This window comes from Sorex araneus, chromosome 6 (assembly GCF_027595985.1).
Source record: "Sorex araneus isolate mSorAra2 chromosome 6, mSorAra2.pri, whole genome shotgun sequence".
Taxonomy (NCBI): domain Eukaryota; kingdom Metazoa; phylum Chordata; class Mammalia; order Eulipotyphla; family Soricidae; genus Sorex; species Sorex araneus.
Window position 1 is genome coordinate 8,352,630 of NC_073307.1, and position 23,335 is coordinate 8,375,964.

Genomic DNA, 23,335 nt, shown 5'->3' on the forward strand with positions numbered 1-23,335 from the left:
GACTCTGGGCAGCTTCTGGCCCCCAACACCACCAGCCGTGGCCTGGGGACCCCCAGCATCCTCTGCCCCCGACTCTGAATTGCTGGCTCAGTGGGTGGGTACTAGCTGTCGACCCCTTAGGTCTTCTGGGCCCTGCTTGGGAGATGGCCGCCCCACCCCCCAAGAAAATCCACTGTGTCTAGTATGTATTTCTCTATCCCTTACCTTTATTTTTTTGGGGGGGGAGGGGGGTGTTCATGACAAGATGACAGTTAAGCTACAAGAATAAGTGAAATTATTTCACCAGTCCAGCCTTCCTCACGCAATTCTGGACCTGAAAGCAGCGTCTGCCCCTCACAGGGGCTTTGTCAGATCTTCCCCACAGGGCAAGAAACACCCAACCCGTCTCCTTTTCTGCCCTTTGTCGCCTGCAGTATTTCCAACTTTCCAAGTCCTCTGCCAGCCCTGACCATTCTTTTTTTTTTTTTTTTTGGTGGGGGGGGCTGGTCACACCCATCGATGCTCAGGGGTTACTCAGGAATTACTCCTGGCAGTGCTCAGGGGACCCTATGGGATGCCGGGGATTGAACCCAGGTCGCCCCATGCAAGGCAAATGCCCTACCCGCTGTCCTATGGCTCCGGCCCCAGCCCTGACTGTTACATGTAAACATGTAACGAGGCTCCCACGTGTGTCTCTATACTCAGATTTGCCCCTGCATTGTCGCATTTCCCCTTTGCGACGAACAGCACCTTTCTACCCCAAGGGGTATTTTCTGTGCCCGTCACTGAGGTGAGCACCTCCACACCGTCCTGTTTACTTTCCTTCAACTCCATAAGCTCCACTTATTTTCCATAAAGCCATGAAGACCCACCGAGGCTCACGCTGATGATCGGCTGAACATGGAGGTCGCAGGGCTGCCGTGCCAAGGGGGAGGGAACCTAGGGAGTGGCAGAAAGATGTCTCAGTTCCTTCTCTGCCCAGTAAAGTTCTTTCCCTTGAGTCATTTGAATGCATTCATATGCATGTTTGTGTGGTCATGAAAGTGAGGAGCTCCGGATAGGCAGGTAAATAGGTTTATTTGTACAAAGTGGGGAGTGGAAGGAACTGCCTGCTGAGAAAATACACAAATGCCTCAAATTCAGGAGGATTGTATGCTTTGACTTAGGGCTCATCGGTCTGCAAATATTTGTGGAAGCTCCAGTGTTAGCCCAACTCTGAGATGTGACTCTGGAATACTGGGGATGGCCGGATGGCTATCACTTTTGGGGAGTGCTCCCCAGGTTGGATCACCACGTCAGTTCCTGTTAAATGATCAAGCGGTTCATGTAGCTACAGTATTTTTATTTTTTACTATTTTTTACAGCGGTAGTTTGAATGTGAAAACAACATCAAAAGCTGCAATGCAGGCAGAGATTTGTGCTTGATCTGCTTTTGCGTGGCTTCCCCAAAGGTCAGCTACGAGTGAACCCTGGCCTCAGAGAGGGGTAGACCCCAAGCACTGCTGGGTGTGAGCCCCAGATCCCTTAGATAAAAAGTTAAGTAGATGAATAAGACTTGGAAAAGAAAAAACTTAGGCCATAACTAAAAACAAAGTTTTTCACAGTTAGCCCAAACACACAAAACTAGTAGCTTTTAAATAAACGGCTCCAGTGTGAAGAGCATAAATAGAATCGGTTAAAACTCCACCACAGATTTAGTTGAGCAGTACAAAGACTTCATCTCAGGTTTCTAGAATATTCTCCTGAATGTGAATTCAGTGGAAACAAAGAGAAAGGAAAGCTTTGGGAGTATGCATGTTGCAAAAAAAAAAAAAATCACTATTTGTGGGGCTGGGTTTCCACGAGGAGTAATTCTCAGCCTACATCTGGAGGTGCTGGGAATCGAACCTGGAGCCCTGGGCCACCTCCCCAAATCACTATTAATAGGAGTTTGAGCCCTATGTCCGATGAGTCAAGCCAAGCTGTCAGAGACGCTTGCAGAGGCCGGTTTTAAGGGCTTGCATGCTCTCTGGTCATCGCTTAGAGCTCTCTTCTCCGGGAGATGAATATGGCGTGTGGCGATGTGCACCTAATCCAATCAAAGCTGAAATTGGAAGCCGGAGAACGTTTCACTGGGAATTTTCTGTTACACGAACCGCTAATGGCCAGTGGGAGCTGGACCACAGAAGGTCAGCACCCGGGGCGTGTGTTAATCTGCAGCAAACCGGGGTCTAGGCTGCTGGCTCAGGTCCCTGGGCTCAGACATCTGCCCCACGTGACCCCTACCCTCTCCCCCCCACCCCCATCCAGTTCTTCAGCCACTCTCCCACACTCACTGTACTTCCGTGTCCTGCCTCTCTGTACCATTGGCGTGGACTTGCTAAGCCCTAAAGTTGCAAACACAAAGGCAAGGCCCAGAATGCCACAGCTGCCCTGAGTTCAAGAGTCACCAGTTTGCCGGTGGGAACGCACCCGTGTTTCTCTGACAAGGTTATTATTGAGTCGGAAGCAGGAAATGCTTTCAGATATTGCAGCCAACTCAGGACCCCCTGAGGAGGCAGCCCTGTAGGATAAAATCTGCTCTGGGAACTCACATCCCTTTTGGCCTTTGATGTCCACCCCACTGGGTGCAAGTATCCTGTTTTTATAACTTTCAGATTGAAAAAAAAAAATACCGGAATCAAACGAGTGGTGAAGCCTTTCAGAGGAAACTTCCATTCTTGGTGGGAGCGTGGTGAGAAGGGGGCTGCATTTTAATGCATTTTAATCTGTGGTAGATTGAAATAAGCGGGGCTCCGTGTTGCCCCTGTCCGGAGTCAGACTTCACAGCATAAACCCAGTTGAGTTTAGGGTTTGAGAGCCCTCGGGACAGAAAGCAGAAAGCAGTTCCTCTGAGATTCGGCCGAGGCTTTCCCACGAGGTGTGCTGAGGGCTCCTGTCCTCCTCCTTGGGCTTTCTGTGCAGATTCTGGTGGAGTCTGGAGAATACAGTGGATCTGAGCGTCTGCTTTCCACCCTGCTTCTGTGAAGCTTGAGGGTTCTTTGCACTCAGAGGGAAAACGCTAGGGAAGCCTTCCCGCGCTCTCCCCGGGAATCTCACAATCTTCCGTCTCCGTGTTGACTGAAAGGAACTAAAGCGCCTTCAGTTTATCCTAAACCCTGGCGTCAGAGCTGTAATCACAGATTGACCTCGTTGTGGGGCGTATCTGCTGGGTCTGCCTGGACGCAGGGAGGAATATGTATTTCTGTGCGGGAAGGTGCTTTGGACCTCCAGTAACGGCCACCTCTGTATGTACATTTTCACCTCTCCTCTTAGTTCTTTTTTGTTACTGTTTTGGCTTTTTGCTTGGGGCTCATACCTGGCTGTGCTCCTGGCCTTGCACTCAGGGATCACTCCTGGCAGTGCTCAGGGGACCATATGGGGTGCCGGGAATCAAACCCTAGTCGGCTGTGGCGTGCAAGGCAGGTTCCCTACCCACTGTACTATCTCTCTGGCCCCTTTCCTCTGAATTCTTAATTCTCTCAATTCTGTGCTTGAAATCCTCATCATTGATCGAAGCAACACTTTTCCATACAAGCATTTTCTCACTTTGGCAAACTTGGATTTCTGGAAGAGTCCAGTTTTCAGCAAAGCCCACCCAGACTCAGTGGTGAGTCTGGGCAGGGTGGCCCCCATGGAACACTTTCATCGCCATCTAAATGACTGGAGACTTTTTCTCAGGGTGGGGGGTGGCTAAACCACCATAGATGAACCATAGGTCTTGCACGTGTGTCTCCTTTGTAGAAGCTGGAATCAAGAAAGAGAAAACCAGTTATGAAGACTTGATACTGTGCCACAGCAAAGGAGTCCTTGTCATGCCCACTTCCTAGAGAAGGTTCTAGGCACTCAGTGTCACCTGTTGCCACCTTCAGACTAGCATCTCCCTGGTAAATTTCTAGAGATTTCTCTCCAGGGGCCTCATCATCCCTGCTGCTTCCCCTATTCATGAAATTCTCTTACTGGGAGAAGAGCCACAACCGGAAGTGCTCCTGGCTCTGTGCTCAGGGATCACTCCTTTGGGGGCAGGGCCCTATTTGTGGTGGTGCCGGGGATTGAACCCTGATCAGCCATGTGCGAGGCAAGCACCTTAACTGCTGTGCTATTTCTTCAACCCGGAATCCTTTTTCAAACAAATAAACAAACAAAAACCCAAGAATGATAGAGTAAATAGTCTGAGCTCCTGGGTTAAAGAGAGGAGATTCCTGCAGGGACAGTGTCAAGTATTTTTGCGTGTTTGTTTTTAATTGCAGCCTGGGCTTGACCCTCCTTCCTCATTCCCAAGCAAGTGCGTCTTTCAGCTGCCTCATTGTTTCTCCTGGTGAGACTGCAGGGCCCGAGATAGCAGAGGGACGCCAGCCAAGAACTCTCTGTGGGGCAGGCGCGTGCTGCTTAGCAAGTGCCCTTGACTCCTGTGGCTGTGTAGACAGGGCATGACCTTGGTTCTCACAGAGGAGGTCAGCTCAGTGCCCAGAGGAAGGAATTCATCGTCGCTACTGCTCCGTTGCTTTGGAGGGGTGGGCTAGACCCGCATGGGAGCATGGGAGGGGTGAGCTAGACCAGCATGACCGTCCACCACGGGCCAGCACGGTTAGACACGCGATCTTCCAGCAAAGAACTGTGTGACTTTGGGAACTTTCGAAACTCTTTCATCACCTATGGGTTGAGCCTAATAATAGTTCCTTCTTGAGAGTCCCACTGTGGGCATGACTGACCGAAGGCACATGACTCCTTGGCTAGGGAGCGGGCCCTGCTTTCAGACTCTATTAAATGCCACGTATGATCATACAGCCCCGTGTTACAATTGGAAGGACTGTCTAGGCACAACCACGAATGGGATTTATAACACATGGGGGGGGGTGCGCGCGCGCACGCGAGTGCATGCACGCGTGTGGGTCTGTGTGTGTGATGCCAGGGATCGAAACCAGGACTTCACACATGCAAGGCAAGTGCCTTACTGCTGAGCCACATCCCTGTGGATCCTAGATTTTACATTTTTAACCACATGGGGGAAAGGACATCGTCATGCTTTGGGGACCTAGTATTTATTTATTTTTAATGTTTGTATTGAATCACAGTGAGATACACAGCTGCAAGGTTGTTCATGTTTGGGTTTCAGTTATATGATGTCCCCACACCCATATCTTCACCAGTGTACGTTCCCCACCACTGATGTCTCCATTTTCCCTCCCACCCCCTCCCCACCGGCCTCTGTGGCAGGCACTTTTCTTCTCTGTCTCTGTCTCTGTCTCTGGCCTGATGGTTCAGTACAGATACTGAAAGGTCATCCTCTATATCCCTTTGCCTACATTCAGCGCTCACTCAGTTCTCGTTCAGAGTGATCATTTCCGGTGGGCCCTAATATCATTTAGTTTTTGTTGCTTTGTGCTGAATCGCGCTGTGTGTGCAGTACTTCCTCAACACGTGGTAGCGTGCCCGCTGCCCTCCCCTGGGAAATGACATGGAAAGGGCACCGGAGCTGGGAATCTTGCTGGGATTTAGAATCTGCTGCAAACAGCCGAGTCATTTCTTGGGATGCTACGGGACGAGCGGCAGTGGAGTCCCCACGTACCACAGAATAAGCACCCAAGGGGCCTTAGCTGCGGGCTGAGCACACGAGAGATGGGGGCTTCACCCCGGGGGGTGCGGGGCAGGGAGAGGGAGACAAGGGCCAGGCGAACCAGACCATGATGTCTTTTTATTTATTTATTTGAGGGAGGGTTTGGGTCACACCTGGCGGTGCTTGGGGCTTCCTCCTGGCTCAGGGACATTCCAGTGGGGTTTCGGGGAGCAGGTGCCGTGCTGGAGATCGACCCGGCTGCTACACATGCAAGGTGAGCACCTTGCTGGCTGCACTTTCTCTCCGGTTGACTTGGATGTCCTTAAACAATGCTCTGGGCTGGAGCGATAGCACAGCGGGTAGGATGTTTGCCTTGATTGTGGCTGACCCGGGTTCGATTCTTCCTTCCCTCTCGGAGAGCCCGGCAATCTCCCCATGGCGTATTCGAAATGCCAAAAACAGTAACAACAAGTCTCACCATGGAGATGTTACTGGTGCCCGCTCGAGCAAGTTGATGAGCAGTGGGATGACAAGTGACAAGTGACAAACAGTGCTCACAAACTGCCACTGCTCCCTTCTCTGTGAACCGTTCCTTGGTGTGTCAAACTCGGCCCTGGAACATTTTGCGGCTGAACCTTTGTTGAGTTGCGTTGTACACATTGGAGTCCTTTTGATTTCCCGATGCTCTTAATTTTCCAGTGACTCACCCAAGACCCTTTCTTTTGCTCACAGTCTGACAGCAATGCCAGCTTCCTCCGTGCTGCCCGAGCTGGCAACCTGGACAAAGTGGTGGAGTATCTGAAGGGAGGCATCGACATCAACACCTGCAACCAGGTAAGAGCAAGGTGGGCTCGGCAGGCCCGGTGGGCATGCCTGCTCTGTGCTGACGGATGCTCCTTTTCTCTTGCTGAACTACAGAAGTATCTGGAGTGACTGTTTGTGGCAAAGCAGATAGATCCAAAGTCATGCTTGAATGTCAACTTTAATTATTTTTTGACTATTGTACTTGAGGTTATAATTTATAACATGGTTATAGTTGTGTTAAAGTTGACAGTTTGGGGGTACTCAGGTACCACACCTCACCATCACCAGTGTATACAAGACCCTCTGCCAATGTCCTTATATCACTTCTAGCTCAAACTTGTATTCTCCTCCAACTTCCTCCCAACGTTAATTTGTGTTCTCAGTTTTATAATTCAAGACTAAGGGTCCATTGTCTTTTGACATTGTTTATTCCCTTGTTTCATTTCTCTGTACACCACAAATGAGTGAGGTCATATGATATTTGTTCTTCTCCCTCTGACTTCTTTCACTTAGCATTTCTCCCTCCACATTGCAGTAAACTGCAAGATCTCATCTTGTCTCATGTTTATATAGACCAAGGCTTCTTTATCCATTTATTGTCAGTTTTGTACAAAATTATCTGGCGTGTTACCAAGGATGATGCTTTTGGTTCAGTGATAGATTATTTCTCACTTACCATCCACAAATTACTCAGACTCTGGCTTCTCTGTTATGTTCTAATTACATATAGTGGGTCATTTTAATTTGGAAGAGTGAAATATAAGGGTAAAACTAAATAAATTGCCCCTTTAAAAAATTAGTTTTAAATTTTGCATTCAAATGAGAAGAAGCTGAAACTGTTGACTGGAATGAAGTGTGGGGAGCATTGATCACCCATCTGAGAAGCTTAGACAATATTAGCCTCCTGGATATTATGTGATCCCAAGGATGTTGAGACTTGATTAAGATTTTTATGTTGTGAGTTAAAGTGTCTGGTGGAATGACTTGTGCATTATAGTGCTCAGTGTTGATTATTTGTGTGTGTGTGTACATGAGACACTAATTGAGAATACCTCGCTGAGGTGTGGCTAATTCTCACTGCTCTTAAGTTAACTGCAGACCGATTTCGTCATTGGGCCCTAAGCTGCCAGCATGCCTGTTTCTGTTTTGTATCAACACCAGTTATGCTCAGCCTGTAGTCTCTGAATTTAGTAAACCTTTCACATACAACTTGTTTAGTTTCGGTTTGGTGTTTGAGCCACATCTGGTGGTGCTCAGGGCTGACTCCTGGGTCTGTGCTCAGGGATCATTCCTGCTAGGGCTCAGGGTCCATATGGAGTTCCAGGGATCAAACCTGCATTACCTGTATGCAGAGAAAGTGCCTTACCTGCATATTATCACTCCAATACAAATTTGGTTTAAATTCCATTTTTTTTTAAATCAGAACTCAAATCTGCCCATACTCAAGTGTGCTCTCCTGATTTTTCTAAATACTGGGTCAACTTTAACAGTTTCCTATCCCTCCTGTTCCCTCCTACTCACCCCCCCCACTGTCTTTCTTGGTCCAATTTCTATTGACACCTGCATTCAATCCCACCTACCTACCAGGTCACCTACCTTGCTTACCATAACAGCCTCCTGAACTGTCTCCAGACTGACCCATGCTTTTATTTATTTATTTATTTTAATTGTTATTATTTTTTTTTGCTTTTTGGGTCACACCCAGCAATGCACAGGGGTCACTCCTGGCTCATGCACTCAGGAATCACCCCTGGCGGTGCTCAGGGGACCATATGGGATGCTGGGATTTGAACCCGGGTCGGCCGCATGCAAGGCAAACGCCCTACCCACTGTGCTATCACTCCAGCCCCAGACCCATGCTTTTAGTCAATCTCCACACACTGCCTGGACTTTTCCTTCTTTGCTTTTTTTTTTTGGGAGGTGGGGAGTCCCACCTAGCAATACTCAGGGGTTACTTCTGGCTCTGCACTTGGGAATTACTCTTGGCAGTGCTCAGGGGACCATATGGGATGCCGGGGATTGAACCCAGGTCGTCTGCATGCAAGGCAAATGCCCTCCCTGCTGTGCTATCACTCTGCCCCCTGGAGTTTTCCTTCTTAAAGATAAAATCAAATCCATTCCCCTCCTCACAAACCAAAGCAGACCACCTCCTGACTCCTAGTACCCAGGCCGATGAGTTGGCTGGATCCAATCACCTGGAGGATTTTGCAAAGGGCATGGGATTCCCGTGCTCCTCTCAAGAGCGACCCCCCTACCCCCACTCCTGCAGAAAACATCAAGCCCTCTAAAGGAGTTTCTGATCCTTTAGAGGAGTGCATCTCTTAGCATGGAAACCATGTGGAGAGGAAGGGGCTGGAGAGATAGCACAGGGCTGGGGTGCCTTGCACATGGCTGAGCCAGGTTCTTTCCCCACATCCCATGTGGTCCCCCGAGCATAGCCAGGAATATTACTCCACACAAAGTAATACTCCTGAGTGCAGAGCCTGAGTAAACCCTGAGCATTGCCAGGTGTGACTAAAACGAACAACAATAAAAAGAACAACACGGAGAGGCCATTTCCTGTGACCCAAGCATCCTACAGACTCTTTGGGAACAGGATGAGGAGGAGAGAGGCCGCTTGCTCTTTAGCTGGGCAGTTTGTCCAGGTGGGACTCAGAGCGTGCACCCCGGAGGAATTAGGTCATGCCTTGTCCCCCAGGTTCTGAAAGCTGCAGATTCATCTCTGTCTTCTTGGACATTAGCTGCACCAGTGGTCCAAGCCCTACTCCAGAGGGCTGTGCACGGGGCAAGTGCTTTTGCTTTTTCATTATTGAGTCTTTTGTCTTCTCTCGGCATCACAAACAGTAACCGTTTACTTTCTTAGTAGGTAGGTAAAATAAAATCCCAGGACTTACCCAGTTCTGAATACGACCTATGGAATGAGACCAAAGTCTCTCATCCCAGCATGGAACATCTTATTCTACATGCACATTTTCTTTTCCACATTTTCCCCCACCCCATGATCCATCTTTGTATTTGATATCTCTGTGGTATTCTTTTGGATAAATAACTCAGAAAGATAAGGACTCTTTATAGAGTTACTTGAAATGAAGAAAAATATCCAGAACCCTGTATGGATCTGTGAACCTATTTCTGTCGTGACTTGAGATTTGAAAACGAAGCGGCTTATACTTGAACATGTTCGTCTTTTAAAAGGCTATTAAATACATTTTGAAATAGGAATATCGGTCCATCAGCTGTCCAGCTGTGGAACACACTGGAGTGTAAGCCACAGAACTATTAGTTCCGATAGGTTCAGTGATCATAATGGATAACAAAAATGAATTCAAGGAAAATGGAGTCGACTTCAGTCAAACCACATCCACTTCATCCTAAGGTCTAGCAGTGGAGTGAATTGTAGTAAAGGTCTTGGAGGACTGTTTGCTTTTCATTCTCTGAAGTACTTAGGGGCACTTAGGGGTACTTTGGGGTACTTCAGGGAAGGGCTTGGTTTGACTAAAGTCTACTTCATTTTCCTTGTTTTTGGTTCGAGTTCTGTGGCTTCCTCTCTAGTCTCTCCCCTGTTGGAAAGCTGATGATTGGATCCTCATGGAGGTGCTGTGACCAAGCCTGGGCCAGCCACAGGCCACTAGCCCTTGGAGCCTTCTTCTTGGATCCACATTTGGGGATCACTCTGGCGATGCTCATGGAACCAAGTGGTGCTGGAATTGAGTTGAATTGGCCCCAGGCGATGCAAGTGCTTTAACTCCAACACTTATCTCTCTAGACACCCCCTTCGCCACCCTGCCAAGTCTTTTTCCCCCATGAGAAATCTCTCAGCTCTTTTCAGCCCTGTGGGCAAACCTAATTTCCCAGGTTCCCTCAAGAAATTTTTAGCAGCCTAACGTATTTTTCTTGTCGTGGTGAACTTATATGTTTTTGTTAAAAGGAAGACTATTTATGTCAATGAAAGATCAACAAAGTGTCAAGAAATCACAGAAAACTTAGAGTCCAAGGGGATTTTTTTTTTTTTAATCTCTGGCCATGCATGGAGCATTGAGCACCACAGGGAGTCAAAAAGGTCAGAGCCAGAGATAACCCAAGTACCGCTGGGGATGACCCACAAAGCAAACAAGTTAAAAATAACTAACTAACTTAGAGCCCCAGCCAGAGGTTCATTGTCAGACTCGTCACCTTGATCACTTCTGTTCAGAAAGAGACTTTTTCCCCCCCAATTTCCAAAACAATGAACTCAACTTTTATATCACCTGGATACAATCTAAATTAAATTAGGAAGTGATAAAAGGACTTCCCAGGGCACATATGTGTTCATTACCATTATTGAATAACATTCACCAAGAGTCATTCAGGTTGAAATGCTTCCCCTGTATGCAATGGATTTTCCCCTCAGGCGCGTGAGCTTACTAGATCGGAAGTGAATGGTGTTGGTTCTTTATTATTCATCATCCGGTGTGTGTGCTCAACAGAGACAAGGGAAATAAAGTGACTTGTGGTAACTAGTCATTACTCTCTCTCAGACAAATCAAAACTGGAAAAAGTTGTCTGAGGTTGACCCTTCGCTGGCTCCCCAAACAGTTACTGTCTCAGGGCTGTTCCTATTAAAATTTGATCTGCTTTGGGACAGTTCTTAGGAGCGGATATAAGTGCTTTCAGTGCTGTACAGCTTTATTTGTTATTGTTGTTGTTGTTGCTTTGGCTTTTTGGGTCACACCCAGCGATGCACAGGGGTTACTCCTGGCTCTGCACTCAGGAATTACTCCTGGCCGTGCTTGGGGAGCCATATGGGATGCTGGGAATTGAACCCGGGTCGGTCGGCTGCATGTGAGGCAAACGCCCTCCCCGCTGTGCTGTCACTCCAGCCCCCTAGTGCTGTACAGCTTTACCTGGAGGCTCCAACTTCTTTTTAGTCCACCACTGCCCATATTATAGAGAACTTGACATCCTTAGATTCGCATAAGTAATGGAGCATTTCTGCCAAAGAGCGCCACCACCAGGCTTCCTAATAAAAGGCAAATAAGATATAGAGAAATCATTTCTAGAAAATATAGAAAAAATACAGAAAAAAATACAAACATATAGGAAAATAAAAATTATTTCAGCCCACGCCACTGCTCCTTCAGCTATGGAGAAGCTCAGTGCTAAGGCAGCAGGGGAAAAGGGGAGAAGGAAAGCGGATCCCCTATTTTGTTCGTAAGCCCGAGTTTCTGGGGAGCTTTATGACATCTCCCACAGAAACCAGAACTTTCTGTTCCCTGTTATATTTCTCAATGAGAGGCAATCTGCACTGCTCCAGCCTTCCAAAAATACCGGGTGTGTTGGCGTGCTAAGATGCCTTGAACTGAAATTGGGTTGGAAATGTTTTTTCTTTATAAAATTGGTCTTATAACTACTATGAGAAATTGTGAAATTGAATCATAGAACACAATTTGACTTCTAATCATTTATATGCTTTGGGAAAAATTTATAAATTTGGCACAGCGTAGTTCTTTTATTTTTTTTTAGAATTTCAGTTTCTTTCCTTCCAAGTGATTACAGATCTCTTAAAATTTAGATAAAATATGAAACTGGTAATTTACCTTGTTCTCTCTCAGACATTCTGAAAAAAATAATACCATTAGCATTTTTGTGTTTCCGGAATTCTCATAGAGTAGTGTTTCACTCTGGTCTTTAGTGGTCATGGTCTAATCATGTGATTACTAGGTAAAGCAAGATTAACATCCACCATAGCACTGTCATCCCATTGTTCATCGATTTGCTCGAACGGGCGCCAGTAACATCTCCATTTTGAGACTTGTTACTGTTTTTGGCATATCAAATATGCCATGGGTTAAAAAAAACAAACCAAAAAAGATTACAGGCTATTTTGAATAACACTCAAACATCCAAAATATTAAAAATAGTCTAATCTTTTTTGGTTTGCTTTTTTTTTTTTTTTGGCTTTTTGGGTCACACCCGGCAATGCACAGGGGTTACTCCTGGCTCTGCACTCAGGAATTACTCCTGGCGGTGCTTGGGGGACCATATGGGATGCTGGGGATCAAACCTGGGTCGGCTGTGTGCAAGGCAAATGCCATACCCACTGTGCTATCGCCCCAGCCCCAATTTTGGTATTTTTTTTTTGGTATCTTTTTTGTTTTTGAGGGCATACCAGGAAGTGTTTAGGGGGATTAGTAATTCTGTCTTGGGATGACAGTATTCAGGGGACCATGGCTGGATGTCAGGGATTCAAACCAGGACAGCAGGATGTCAGGAAGCACCTTATCCCCTGTACTATTTCTCTGGCCCTAGACTCTAGAATCTTCTCATTAAAAATTCATGGTCATTTATGTGACAATAAAAGCCTTCAAAAAAAATTTTCCAGACACTTTCACTGTACATAAAATCTGCTCATTCCATTGCAGTATCTTCCAGGTAGAGAGTTTCACTGATTATTTATTGGCTATAATTCCAGCCCCTGCTCTGAAGGCTAATGGTTCCTGCAGTGTTCCAACTTTTGATTCTCACCTTTTACCACTGAGGTGCCAAGGGGCTGTGTTATTAGCTCGATTCTGTGTTTCCATTCTCAGAAGCCGAAGACAGGGTCAAAGCACCGTTTCCAAAATATTACCAACGTTCTTAAAATACCAGGCCTTTAGCGAGAGGAAGGTACACCCAGCGACGACTTTCACAGATGCTCAGGCAGCCGTGACTCAGACCAGAAGGCATTTTTGAAAGTCATGTTAGAAAACCCCCTCTCACAGAGCCCGGCAAGCCACCGAGAGTATCTCGCCCGCGCGGCAGAGCCTGGCAAGCTACTAAGAGTATCCTGCCTGCATGGCAGAGCCCGGCAAGCTCCTCACGGCATATTCGATATGCCAAAAACAGTGACAACAAGTCTCACAATGGAGACGTTACTGGTGCCTGCTCAAGCAAATCCATGAGCAGTGGGAGGACAGTGCTACAGTGATGTTAGAAACGTGGGTGCTGGGCTGTGGCGACAGCTCAAAGGGCTGGAGCACAGTCTTTGCAAAGGGGAGCCCCAGATTTGACCCCTAGCATTGAGTGCCCTCTCCCTCCAGACTGTCAGATATGGCCCACCAACAAGCAAACAAATGAGCAATGAGTGTTGGAATCCAAATGCTAACCTTGGTCACTCCCCTTCTAAACGACCTTGAGCAGCCGTCTTCCCCTCAGCTCTGTCCCCCCAACTGTAAAATAAGCATCTTGAGAACGCTGAAGTCCACAGTTCCTGTGATACTTGCCTGGACACCGCAACGTGTCAGCAGAGAAACTGCAGTCAGTGAGCATTTAAAACGTGATCTTCTTTATTTGAATACTCTTACTAGTCTGATATTTATTCTCGGTCTAAATTTTGGTGAAAGTGGTGCTGGTCCCCATAGGAACGAAGGGACATCAAAGACAGAAACCCGTCATCAAAGAGGAAAACTCATGTCTAGGAGCAGTTTTGAACCAATGACTGACTGTTTACATGACTTAAATGAAATCTCTTTTCTAAAGCTAAAATCTTTTTTTCACAAATAACCATTTGGATCCATCTGGCCTGAGCCTCTTTTGAAAAATGCCAGAAACAATTCCATTAGCTTGGGACTTTATCAAGCCAACAGAAATGAATGGCAGAGAATTAAATTTGTGGAACTGAAATACAGAATGAGTTCTAGGCAGCTGTCTCACCACTTAAATAAAGAAAAAAGTATGTAGTTTCATCTCTGCCTATTTGGTGGGGAGTTGCGTGCAAAATTTTGCTTATAAATCTCTTTTCTAAATTTTTTTTTACTATGGCTCTGTGATTTACAAAGCTTTTCATAATAGAGTATGAAGCATACTTAGTATTTTAATACCGATCCCACCACCAGTATCAACTTCCTTCCATCATGTTCAGGATTCTGCATTCATTATTGCCCCCTCAATTAAAGATGCAAAAGGGAGCATATCTGTTTGCTTCCGGCTATGTGTATCCTGTTTTTTTTCTTTTTGGCCCCACCCAGGATGCTTAGAAATCACTCCTGATGGGATTCAGGGGACCCTGTGGGATGCTAGGGGTCAAACTCAGTCAGCTCCATGCTAGACAGGTGTCCTACCCACTGCACTATCCCTCTGGCCCTATCCTGGTGTTTTTCTGATCCTATAATTTTCCTCAGGGCATTAAGATAAGTCCTTGCTCTGTCCTGAATAACGCTGACTCAGGTTAAATTTGGATAATGCCTGACAAATAGTTTAAGTGTTTACAAACTTTCAGTTTCAATATCAATTGTGGTTCAATATGCAGTAATTCTCATGAAGGTTTTTCATCAACAGCGTATCCACAGATCCCAAAAGTTTGCCTCTATTTATAACTGGGGAAAAGGCAGTTGGGGTAGAGAAGGGGCCATTATGACAAAGGTAGTTGGAAATGATCATTCTGTATAACAATTGAGAAAGTATGTGGGCTACAGCAATAGCACAGCGGGTAGGGCATTTGTCCTGGACGCGGCTGACCCGGGTTTGATTCCTCCACCCCTCTCGGAGAGCCCCCCAAGCTACCGAGAGAATCTCGACCAGCATGGTAGAGCTTGGCAAGCTCCTCATGGTATATTTGATATGCCAAAAACAGTAACAAGTCACACAATGGAGACATTACTGGTGCCCGCTCGAGCAGATCGATGAACAATGGTACAGTGATACAGTGACAGTGATTAATAACTGTGAGATTCTGACGGAAATGCAACTTGCTTCTTTTCTGAAAATGCCCAGGGGGAATTTCATGCTATTTATTTCCGTGCTGTCTTCCCAAGGACTCCACCGCCTTGGTTCAGATGGGAGAAGAACCATCTATCTTCCAGGAATTCTCTGGAATGCTTTCTTCCAATGGCAAAGATTTTCATATGGTTTTTGTTTTCCCCCATTTTTGTTGCGCGCCGTGATGTGCAGTGTTGTTTGTGATAGTGTCGCGAAGACATTGTTCCAGCCACCACACTCTCCACCACGAGTGGCTGCGTCCTTCCACCAGCATCCCAAGGGGCTCTTCCCATCCTCCTCATTTTCATCTGGATTTTTGTAGGAACCTTGGGATGGATTTTAGTATGAGCCAAAGTTACCACTCCAGTCTCCCCAGCGCATCTGACCTGGGGTCCCCCGCAGTGTTCAGGCTGCTGGTCTGAGCCCACTCGCCACCCGCTCGTTCACTTCAGCAGCTCCTACTGTGTGTTCACGATGCGGCAGGCACCATCCCAGAGCCCAGCAAACGGCGGTGCAGGCCGAGACCTGTGCTCCAGAGAGACCATCTCTCATGCACCGTGGAGGAGAAACGGGGGAGGGTCAGTGGTGGGGAGAAAAATGCAGCAGGGAAGCAAGGACACCCCCAGGAAGCATGGTGGCATCTTAGAGAGGGGGCAGAAGAGAGACCAAAGTTGCTGACCAAGGAAGCACATCAAGAAGCTTTCTTTCCAGAATGTTCCAGGGAGTTCATGGTGGAAGTAGAATCCCTGGGACGGAGAGTGCTGGGAATGTTTACAGCCTCCCGAGAAGGCCAGAGAGAAGGAAGGCCAGAGAGAAGGAAGGCCAGAGAGAAGGAAGGCCAAGAGAAGGCCTTGGAAGCTTGAAGAACGTTGGCTTTCACAGGGAGGTGACCGAGGTGTTTTCAGCATGCAGGTGACCCAAGAGGACTTGAGTTTTCAGAGCTGTCCTCCAACTGGAAGGGAGGCAGAGAGAAGGCCTTGGGGATGTCTCGGGTGGGAGAGCCTGGCTGTCTCCCTGAGAGAGGTAGTGGGACTCCGTGGGGTTCTCCTGGAGGTCCTTGGAAACCGGAGCTGATTTTGTGATGGAATGAAACAAGGAATTGTGACTAGAAGAGGGAAGCCAGGGATGAAGTGTGCGGTCCCCAGGAGAGCTGGGGAGGTTGGGGTTGCATGAGCGGAGGCGGGAGGGGCTGTGTGCTTGGAGGTTGGAGGGACTAAGCGGGATTAGGCTCTGCAGCGTGTGGGGGTGCAGGTAGGGTCAATGTGACGGGGAGCATGTGCTGGGGGTGCTTCATGGCTGAGGGGGGCGTGAGGGGTGCTCCGGCCTTGGGGAAGGGTTGATGAGGAAACAGTCTTACTGAGTGTGGGGTTTCTATGGCTAGAAGCCTGCCTCATGAGCTGGGGAGAAGGCGGCTGGGATAGAGGAGGGATCACTAAGTCAGTGATGGTTAGAGGGATCGTTCGGGATGGGAGATGTGTGCTGAAAGAAGATACAGGACCAAACATGATGACCTCTCAGTGTCTGTGTTGCAAGCCATAATGTCAAAAAGTAGAGAGAGAGTATGCGGAATATTGTCTGCCATGGAGGCAGGGGGAGGGTGGGAAAGGGGGGTATACCCGGGATATTGGTGGTGGGGAATGTGCACTGGTGGAGGGATGGGTGTTTGATCATTGTATGACTGAAACTCAAACATGAAAGACTGTAACTGTATCTCATGGTGACTCAATTAAAAAAAAAATAATGAAAAACAGAGAGCCCTGCAAGCTACTGAGAGTATCCCGCCCGCACGGCAGAGCCTGGCAAGCTACCTGTGGCGTACTCAGTGTGCCAAAAACAGTAACAACGACAATCCTCATTCCCCTGATCCTGAAAAAGCCCCCAATAACGTCACCGGGCTATACTAGCACGAGGCAGGGATGAATGGAGACGTCACTGGCGCCCGCTCGAGCAAATCGATAAACAACGGGATGACAGTGATACAGTGACAGTGAATGAAAAATAATCTTCAGAGATCCAAAAATAAAAAACGTGTTGGGGGTTTCCCTTGAAAGAGAGACGGAAGGCAGCCACAGGGTGCCTGTGAGGCAGAGGAGGGCAGCGGGAGGAGGAGGGGTCTCAGGGAGGTGGGGTCTCTTTTCTCATCCAGGGAAACCCCCGAAAGTTCCCCTTGACACTCCTGTGTGAACATCAAACTTTTGGTTTCCACAGCCATGATGTTTGTTTGTCTCTACCTGGAAGAAGGAAAGGCAAGTCCTGCAGAATGGGGCCTTGGACGATAAAGAGGGTAGGAACATTCTGGAAAGACAACTCTTGATGTCTACCCCTGTAGACATGGTTAAACTTGGACTCGGGGCTGGAGAGATAGTGCAGCAGCTAGGGCACTTGGCTTGCACACGGCTGTCCCGGGTTCCACCCCCAGCACCCTGTATGGTCCCCGAGCCTGCCAGGAATCATCCCTGAGCACTGCAGGGGGCGGCTCCCCCCATCAAAAGTGAAAGTTAGACTTAGCGGGGAGGGGGTCCCCAGTGGTTTCCGAGGGAGAAGTAGTGGCTGCCGAGAATGTCACCTTCAATGCAGGCAGGTGAAACAAGGGCGCTTCCGTGCTGAAGAAATAAAGGTCAGGGCTGGCGCTGGATTGATTTCCGATTAACGTCTGATGAAAGAGCAAATGAATCTGGACATCGGGGTCACTCAGTAAACCAGTCACTTATGTAATCCTGGATGGCAGGAAGCACTTGTGAAAGGAGAACTATCGCCTGTAAGAGCTGACTTCCCTCCCGGGCCTGGATGCTCCGGGCCCCCCCTGGGGCGCCCGTCAGGTAGACACGCAACGTCACAACAGGCAGATACACCACTTCACAACAGACTTCTAGATCCATAACTTCACAACAGTTCTAGATATACAACGTCTCAAGAACAGACACACAGCTTGACAACAGAGTTCCAGATATGCAACTCCACAACGGACTTCTAAGGTACACAACTCCACAACAGACTTCTTAGGTACACAACTCCACAACAGACTTCTCAGGTACACAACTCCACAACAGACTTCTCAGGTACACAGCTTCACAGCAGACTTCTAGATCTACAACAGACAGATGTACAACTTCACAAAAGTCTCCCCGCCCCCCCACGCTCAATGCTGGACATTCACCCAGGAGAAAAATCATTTTTTGCTCCCGACAGTGGAATAAAATCAATTTAACAGAAAACTGGGCTGGTCACAAGCAATTTGACTCAAACTGGAGTAACTGGATGGATGAATTCTGGGCCAGTATTAAACAGAAGATTTATTCGCTAAGACACCTCTTGATTAAAACTGTCCGCATTTTTTTTTTCCGCAGGAAATTTGTCCTCAATTGTTACGAAGTTTCTGGCTGAGCAGTGTTAAACATTTGTTCTATTTTCTAGATGGGACAATCCAAGACCTATCAGATTCTGTTTATAAACCATTCCTCAAGGCAGTATTTCTGCTCGAGAGAGATAGACAAAGGCAGAGTCTTGGGGTGGGAAGTGGGGGAGTGGCTGAAAACACATCTGCATGTGTCTGTTTGAGGAAGTACTAAAATTAAAATTTGAGTGTTCCCTGAAGTAAGCTCTTGGAATCATCAGTCTCCAACATGCCGAAGAGCCAAGACGTGACAAGATGATATTTAATTAAATGCGATCATCCAGAGGACCCAGAATATATCTTCTAAGATTGTTATTTTTAAGATTGGCAGGAAAATGAAAAGTCAAGTGAAAAAAAAAAATTGTCCAGAACTCTGCAGTTCATCAGAACACGGCCGGGAATTCTAGCCTGAGAAAAGCGTCTCGAGCTGGCGCGCTGCTTCTCGGGTCCGACTTCCTGCTCTCTGCGCTCTGGTCCAGGCACTGCAGCCTGAACTGCAGAAGGAGAACTTGTACACTGTCTCCAAAGACTTCAGGACACACGAGGACTGCGCTGTGCAGTGGCCACGCGTAAGGACAAAACGCAAAGAAGGGACACGAGTGCGGCCAACTCCTGCGCACATCCACATGCGACTCACTCATGAACTCACCCGCCTCCGTTTCTGCTTTCTTCTTTCAGCTAGCAGATTAGGTGCAGGGACTTGGTGAAGGGGATTCGTTCTTGCCCTTCTCCTTAGAAAGTTAGACCTGAGACAGGGAACAGAATAAGCCAGAGGGAACCGTTATCAGAGGATAATGTGACTGAGACAGCCTGTAGGTTTCAGGTAAGCCTGGAATAGATAAAAGCGATTTGTAGGAATCATTTTTGTTTTGCTCCAAAGGAGTGTTTGTTACTGGAAAGACACCTTAAAGGCACTATCTTCTGTCCAATGACTTCCTCTTTCTTATTCCCACATCCTTGTAGCATACTAAATTTGGCTTAGTATTAAGTAACTTTGAAAATAAGTGAGACTAGATGTCACTGAAACTCTTCGGTAACCCAGCCACACTCTTATGTGGCTACTTTGAATGTTTGGGCTGGAGCCGTAGCACAGCGGGGAGGGCGTTTGCCTTGCATGTGGCTGACCTGGGTTCGATTCCTCCATCCCTCTCGGAGAGCCCGGCAAGCTACCAAGAGTATCCCGCCCACATGGCAGAGCCTGGCAAGCTCCCCTGGCATATTCGATATGCCAAAAACAGTAACAACAAGTCTCACAATGGAGATGTTACTGGTGCTTGCTTGAGCAAATCGATGAACAATAGGACGACAGTACTACAGTGCTACTTTGAATGTTTAGATGTGGTCCCTAGCACAGTCTCCACGAGATTGCTTTCATATGTGAATAACCCATACTCCCTTTTCCTTCATTACATGTAAGCTTTCCTTGGTCTAGATTCAATTGGTTCAATTCACAGCCATTTTTTTTTTCAATCAAACTCTATTTTCCCCTCCCCAAACAGTTTCTTCCCTTGTATTTTGGGTGGAATAGGGTGGGGGGCACATATGCTGGGAGACACACCTGGCGTTGCACAGGAAATAGACCCTGGCCTCAAGTGGGGGACCATCCGTGCTGGAGCTCGAACCCCAGCCTCCAGCATACATAGCCTGAGCACTAGCCTGTTGGTGTCTCCTCTGGTCCCAGGATTTGTTGGAGACATTGTAGGGTGCTGTATTCCCTCTTGCCTCCTTCCCCCTAGATGTCAGACGGTCTGCAGTTTCCTTGTCGACTCTGGCGTACTCCTTCACCTGCTTGCAATGTTGGTTGATCCTGTGGTGGAAAGAGAACATTCAGCTTTTTAAAATAACCTCTTTTAGGAAGCAGTGCTTGAAATGTTAAACAAGTCAGTGCTTAAATATAGCACCACGAGTCCTGATCTCTTGGATCTGTTATTTAAAAAACCCTAGAAATTATATCCTTGTATATCATCTTTTCAGGATGGAGCGAAAGCACAGCGGGTAGGGTGTTTGCCTTGCACACAGCTGACCCGGGTTTGATTCCTTCGTCCCTCTCGGAGAGCCCGGCAAATTACTAAGAGTATTCTGTCTGCATGGAAGAGCCTGGCAAGTTCCCCGTGGCGTATTCAATATGCCAAAAACAGTAACAAGTCTCATAATGGAGACGTTACTGGTGCCCGCTTGAGCAAATCGATGAACAACAGGACGACAGTGCTACAGACAGTGCTATATCATCTCTTCCTAGACCGTATCTTATTCCTGTAAGACCCTCAGGGGTCAACTACTCTGCCCCTCGTCTCCAATCTTTTTCCACTTGAATTTAATTTTTTTACTTGAATTTAATATTTTTACTTGGATTTGCTGAGCTTGGCCTGGATGTAATAGCATACATTCTAGAATTCGTTCTTGAATTCCTAACTTTGATGCTTTATGAAAATATATATCCAGTGACCTAAATGAAAAATAACATTTCTCCTAAAATACTAAATTATTATTAGATGTGAGAGACATTTTCTTACCCCACAGAATATGACATAAAGCTCATGAGAAGTTGAAGTGCAAAGAATGTAAAAACAAATTATTATGCAGAATTCAGTTTGTTTTTGTTTCATAACCATGGGAGTTAAGAGTGTGGTTCTGAAAATACTAGATAATTTGTAACTTATGTTATTCAATTTAGGGTTAAATGAGTTCAGTTAATAGCATAGAAGGAGGCATGACACATTAAGGATAAAGTCAAATAAGTTTTAACCATTTAACATACATTGCTGCTGATTTTTAATGCTTAAAATCTCTTTAAACTGTCACTCATCATAATTAGCTCGTGTTCTTGGAGGTTTGGGGTTAGCAATCAAATACCATAGAAATAGTGTAGCATTAATTTCTCAAAAAATTAACCTAGAGGGCTAGAGCAACAGTACAGCGGGTAAGGCGTTTGCCTTGCACGCAGCTGACCTGGGTTCAATTCTCAGCATCCCATATATTGGGTTCCCTGAGCACCGCCAGGAGTAATTCCTGAGTGCAGAGCCAGGAGTAATCCCTGAGCATCACCGGGTGTGACCCAAATAGAAAAAAAAAATTAATCTAAAAATGAGACCACATGAAAATGACATTTTAATGAGGAGATTTAAAATTTCCACTGGTAAAACAGCAATTCTTGGAATTATTGACAAAGACCAGTACTGATGTGTCAGGTTCCCATCTATTAGCCAGGTTTTGTTAGAATTCCAAGTACTTTCGAAAAATAAATGCCTCCTTAAATTAAAATAAATTAATAAACTTCCCAGCTCAGGTAAACTTTATGTGTTGGGCCCCAAGACCCTCAGTTTATTTTTTAAATTTTTATTTATTTATTTATTTATTTTTTGGTCACACCTGGCGATGCACAGAGGTTACTCCTGGCTCTGCACTCAGGAATTACTCCTGGCAGTGCTCACGGGACCATATGGGATGCTGGGGATCGAATCTGGGTCGGCCGCATGCAAGGCATACGCCCTACCCACTGTTCTACCGCTCCAGCACCAAGACCCTCAGTTTAAACAAATAAACAAACAAAACCCCTCGATCCCTGGGGCCGGTAAGGAAGGTGCTTACATGGGGCTGACCAGGGTTTGATCCCCAGTACTCCATGTGGTCTCATAAGCCCCTCCAGGAGTGACCCCTGAATGCAGAACCAAAAGTAAGACCTGAGCATTGCCGGGTGTGTCCCAAAAATCCAAAATAAAATAAATAAGTGAAAGGAACTGCACTGTAGCACTGTCGTCCTGTTGTTCATTGGTTTGTTAGAACGGGCACCAGTCACATCTCCTTTGTGAGACTCGTTGTTACTGTTTTTGGCATTTCGAATATGCCATGGGGAGCTTGCCAGGCTCTGCCGTGCAGGTGAGATACTCTAATTAGCTTGCCAGGCTCTCTGAGACAGACAGAGGAATTGAACCTGGGTCGGCTGCGTGCAAGGCCCTACCCGCTGTGCTAAAAGGAACTACTCCGTGTAACTCATTGCAGTTAACTGTGCTTCCATTGATAGCAATCTGCATCAGTTTTGAATCTAATACACAGACCCAGGTGCTTTGGCTCTGGGAAAAACAAAATCTACGGAGATGTGTGTAATCACGGGGTGCTAGGGGCACCCTGCAGCTCTCTCTCGCCGCCTGCGTTCTTTCAATGGATTTGGGCCGCTGCCCCACCCAGGACGGCCAATGCCATGGATGGACAAAGGAGGAGATGAGGGCCAGGCTGGGTGGTGATCAGTTGCCGTTTATTCCATTCTCCCCACGCACCTGTTCCAGTCTCTCTGAGCCCCCCACTCTAGCCTCACCCTGCCCCTCGTTCCCATCACCTCCTGTCTCTCCCGCTCTTCTCTCCGCGCTCCTTCTTGCAGTCTCCTCTCGTCTCTCCCCACACCTGCATTCTTCCCCGACATTCTTCTCCCTCTGACCCCCTTGCTAGTCTCTCCGTGCCCCATCTTGCTGCCCTGGTCTCTCCAGTCTCTCACCATCTCCCCCCATTAGGGGGAGCCACCCCACAGCCAGTTCAGGTAGCAGATCAAAAGCCCTTCCTGGTTCCCCCCCTCCCCAAATCAGACTCAAGGGAGGGAAATACCCCCTAGGGGTGTTTCTGCTCTCCCTAGTCCAATAACTTAATTAACATCTTAATTAACATCTTAGGGTAGGGAATTTGCCTTGCTTTTGGCTAACCATGGTTCGATTCCTCCGGCCCTCTCAGAGAGGCTGACAAGCTACCAAGAGTATCTCGTCCGCATGCAAAAGCCTGGCAAGCTACCCGTGGCATATTTGATTTGCCAAAAACAGTAACAAGTCTCACAATGGTGCCCACTCAAGCAAATCGATGAGCAATGGGATGACAGTGATACA

General features: G+C 47.2%; 1 protein-coding gene across 47 annotated transcripts in view; it reads left to right on the forward strand.

The window, feature by feature from the left end:
- Positions 1-23,335, forward strand: part of ANK2 (ankyrin 2) — a 580,173-nt gene that overhangs the window by 367,069 nt on the left and 189,769 nt on the right. For all 47 annotated transcript variants that reach the window (XM_055143281.1, XM_055143285.1, XM_055143280.1 and 44 more), the window contains one exon: positions 6,287-6,388. In XM_055143281.1, the coding sequence (XP_054999256.1) occupies positions 6,287-6,388 (102 nt within the window). The remainder of the gene's footprint in view (positions 1-6,286; positions 6,389-23,335) is intronic.